Source organism: Myotis nattereri, assembly GCF_964212035.1.
Source record: "Myotis nattereri genome assembly, chromosome: 12".
In the NCBI taxonomy this organism is placed as follows: Eukaryota; Metazoa; Chordata; class Mammalia; order Chiroptera; family Vespertilionidae; genus Myotis; species Myotis nattereri.
In genome coordinates, this window is record NC_138087.1 from 61,167,415 (window position 1) to 61,170,781 (window position 3,367).

Here is a 3,367-nt window from a genome sequence, read left to right on the forward strand (position 1 = left end):
CCAAGCAATGTTGAATAGACTGACAAATATCTCAAGTTCCAAAGGTTTAACCACATCATATCTTTTTAAAAAGCAGATGTTTAAGCCTTTTAGAAATAATTTGACTTGAGCTTATTTTTCATCCCAAAACAATACCTGGCGATGGCTCCTCTGGCTTTCAGAGAGGTGGTCTGGGAAATAAAATGCACTAGTATTTTGTGAATCAGGGGTGTGAGGATGGTGTACATTGCTCCGCTTACTGAACGCTTACGTAAGAGTGAAGGCCACTGAACTGTGGGCTTTATGTGATTTCTCTCTTTCAGTCTTTATAAGAATCGTGAGACATAGGATTGTTGCTCCCATTTAGAGAGGAGAATGCAATGACTCAGAGAACTCAGGAAACTATTAGAGGGCAGAGGGCCTCTAGCAAGTTATTTAGGGAAGTGTTTGACCCACAGTCATTAACAAAGCTCTGGAGTCCAGTGCTTCACGTAATTGCCCATGTTCAGAGACGAGAGCAACAACACCCGTAACTGAGTCTTGCATTAGGTTCACAATACTCCAGGAATCTCTTTATTTTCTTGGCACACAGGCGCTCTGTCACTGTTTTCTGTTGGGGTCCAGCCCCAGCAGGTCCAGGGGTTCCCAAAGGTGTGGACAGAGTCGGCAAAAAAGGAATGACACGAAGGCAGCGTTCAGTTGATCAGCATAGCGAGGTCCTTCCTTTATTCTCCTGTTACATCTGTATTTATACCATTTTTTAAAAAATATATTTTATTGATTTCTTACAGAGAGGGAGGGAGAGGGATAGAGAGTTAGAAACGTCGATGAGAGAGAAACATGGATCAGCTGCCTCCTGCACACCCCCTACTGGGGATATTCCCGCAACCAAGGTACATGCCCTTGACCGGAATCGACCCTAGGACCTTTCAGTCCGCAAGCCGACGCTCTATCCACTGAGCCAAGCTGGCTAGGGCCGTCACCAATTATCTTATGTACGAGAGCGAGATCTGCTATGACGGGGAGAAGAGCGTGGTGATCCTCTGCTTCTCCTTGGGGAGTAACTGCGACTCCTGCTGTTGCTTCTGCTACGACTACGGCATCGAGATCGAGATCTTCCATAACCTGGACTTCTGGGCCCATCAGCTTTAACCCGGATGTAGGCAGTTTCTCCCTCATGAGATCTAAACTTAGTGTTATCCAATTTTCGAACTGCATAGGTCATATCTTCTTTCCGTACAAACTCCACGACACCAGTGCCATCTCGGTAAACGTCAGCATAACATACATCACCTGCTTCACGCATGTGATCCTTCAAATCCTGCCAGCTTCCACTTGGAGGCAGTCCAGAGACAGCCACTCTGTTCTCAGGTCGCCTGGATGGGGGGCCATAGCGGCCTCGGGGTGCTCTGCCACCTCCACCCCGGCAGCCCCTTCGAGGAAACTCCACCCGGAGACGGTATCCATCGTAATCGTAGCCATGGCGACCATTCACCGCGTCTTCTGCGTCTCGCGGGTCCTCGAACTCAACGAAGGCGAAGGGTGGTCCTCCTCGGTGATTCTTGAGATCGATGTCGCGGATAGCGCCGTATTTGTAGAACACGTCCTCAATGTCCTTGGTTCGAATGTCTGGAGGTAAGTTACCCACGTAGATGCGACAATCGTTGTTCCCTGCCCGGCCACGAATCACACCACCTCCGGACATGGCGACAAGGAAAAGCGCGGACTCGAGAACAGGCCTTCCCACCAAGCCTAGCACACGGGAGAGTGAACCTGCAGCGACACCTCGGCTCCTGCGGCCCCTCCAAAATGGAAATAGAAAGTGCACTCTGTATTTATACCATTTGATTTTAATCCTATCCATTCTATTCCAAAGGTTAGGGCGTTTGTTATCTCCAGTCCAAGGCCACTACTCTATTGTTCTGTTAAGCTACAAGGAAGTAACTGAAGGAGATTATCCTAAGTAAAGATTATGTAGCTTAATCGTGATTGTTCCTAGTTAAAGTGATTAACTACCCGCCTGGCACTTAGTTAAGGGGTTTTACTGATTCCCTTCCTTAGTCCCCTTAATCCCTAACTCCAGGGGAAAATCCCCACCTGGGGAAACAACCTTTCCCAGAGAGGTGACCTTGGTTAAAACACATAGTGCTAAGAAGGGGAGCAAACATATTAAGAACAGTATGCCATATACCCCAGGTCCCTTGAAACATGCTGTGCAGATGTTTCTTCCCTGCAGCGACTGTGTCAAGCAGCAAGGATGGACCGGCTTCCAGCAAATTCCCCCCTTTTTATTTTTTAAATGATAGCACATGTAAATCAGCGGCCACCTCTTGGATTGGGTTGTTTAAGACTCGGAAGACCTGTTTGTGATTTTGCCAACAGGTCAGTCCGAGGCTTAACCCTCTATCGGCTCCCCACAGTTTTCCAGCCTCGTGTAGGGCCTACTAGTAAGTCCTCAGGAACTAGCAGTCAATGGTGGTGTGCACGCTGACATCTTCATTATGTGACAGCTGTTGGGTTGGACTCTCCTATCTGAGTTACAACAATAAGGAAGCCCACCAGTGCCTGGCTTCACTCAAAATCAGAGTCAAATCTAGAAACGTAGGTGCTCAAGCTAAGTAGTGTGACATCTACCCTCAGATCAACAGGGTGGGGGCTGGCCCTAGTGTACACAAAGGGGCCTCATGCTGGGAACTCCCACCCCTGCCCTGGGGTCCCCTGCTCCACCTTCTCTATCAGCTGCCCTGAGACAGACCCCAGGCCTGGGCAATCCTGCCTCGTGACCTGGAGAGGTAATGCAGCCATTGTCTAAGAGGGCAAAATTGGCATAAAATCACACCCTCAAAGTTATAAGTTCCTTGGGGGCAAAGCCTGGTCTCAGAGTCCTATCTGTGGTCTGCAAAAGGTCAATGTTTTTTTCTTCCCAATTCTCAGAGTGGCATCACCAACCTAAATGAAAAAGGGATATTAATGTATTTGGCCTAATACAAAGTAAAAGTGTGTGGGTAGGGTATCCAAGTCCTCTAATTCGAATTCCAGAGTCTTCCAGAGGTCGTCCTTCTCCCCAGTCATTTCCCAGCCCTCAGCAAGAAACAGAGCTAGAGTTATCTCCGGCCCAGTGTAGGACATAGGACATAGCAGATCCTTGACAAAAGTTTTGTTACTGAATGGACAAAGGAAAAGTAGGAGGGAGGAAAGAAAAGAAAAAGAGGGAGGGAGACCTAGAAATTCGGTTGCAAAATCTACCCCAATTGTGAGGAAACAGCTAGCTCTTTGGAAAGTTATTTGGCAATGTGATTAAAAATCCAAAGAATGTGCACATCCGTTAAACCAGCAATTCTGTATTTAGAAATTAAGGATGTGTGAGAAAATTCTGCGGTAAATCAGA

At 47.5% G+C, this 3,367-nt stretch overlaps 1 protein-coding gene across 1 annotated transcript; it reads right to left on the bottom strand.

The window, feature by feature from the left end:
- Nucleotides 1–970: 970 nt before the first annotated feature.
- On the bottom strand, nt 971–1,684 carry LOC308528557 (serine/arginine-rich splicing factor 1-like; the record flags this gene model as incomplete). Its single annotated transcript, XM_081104220.1, has 1 exon — nt 971–1,684. One exon carries the CDS (start codon nt 1,682–1,684, stop codon nt 971–973), a length of 714 nt encoding a protein of 237 aa, XP_080960346.1.
- Nucleotides 1,685–3,367: the final 1,683 nt, after the last annotated feature.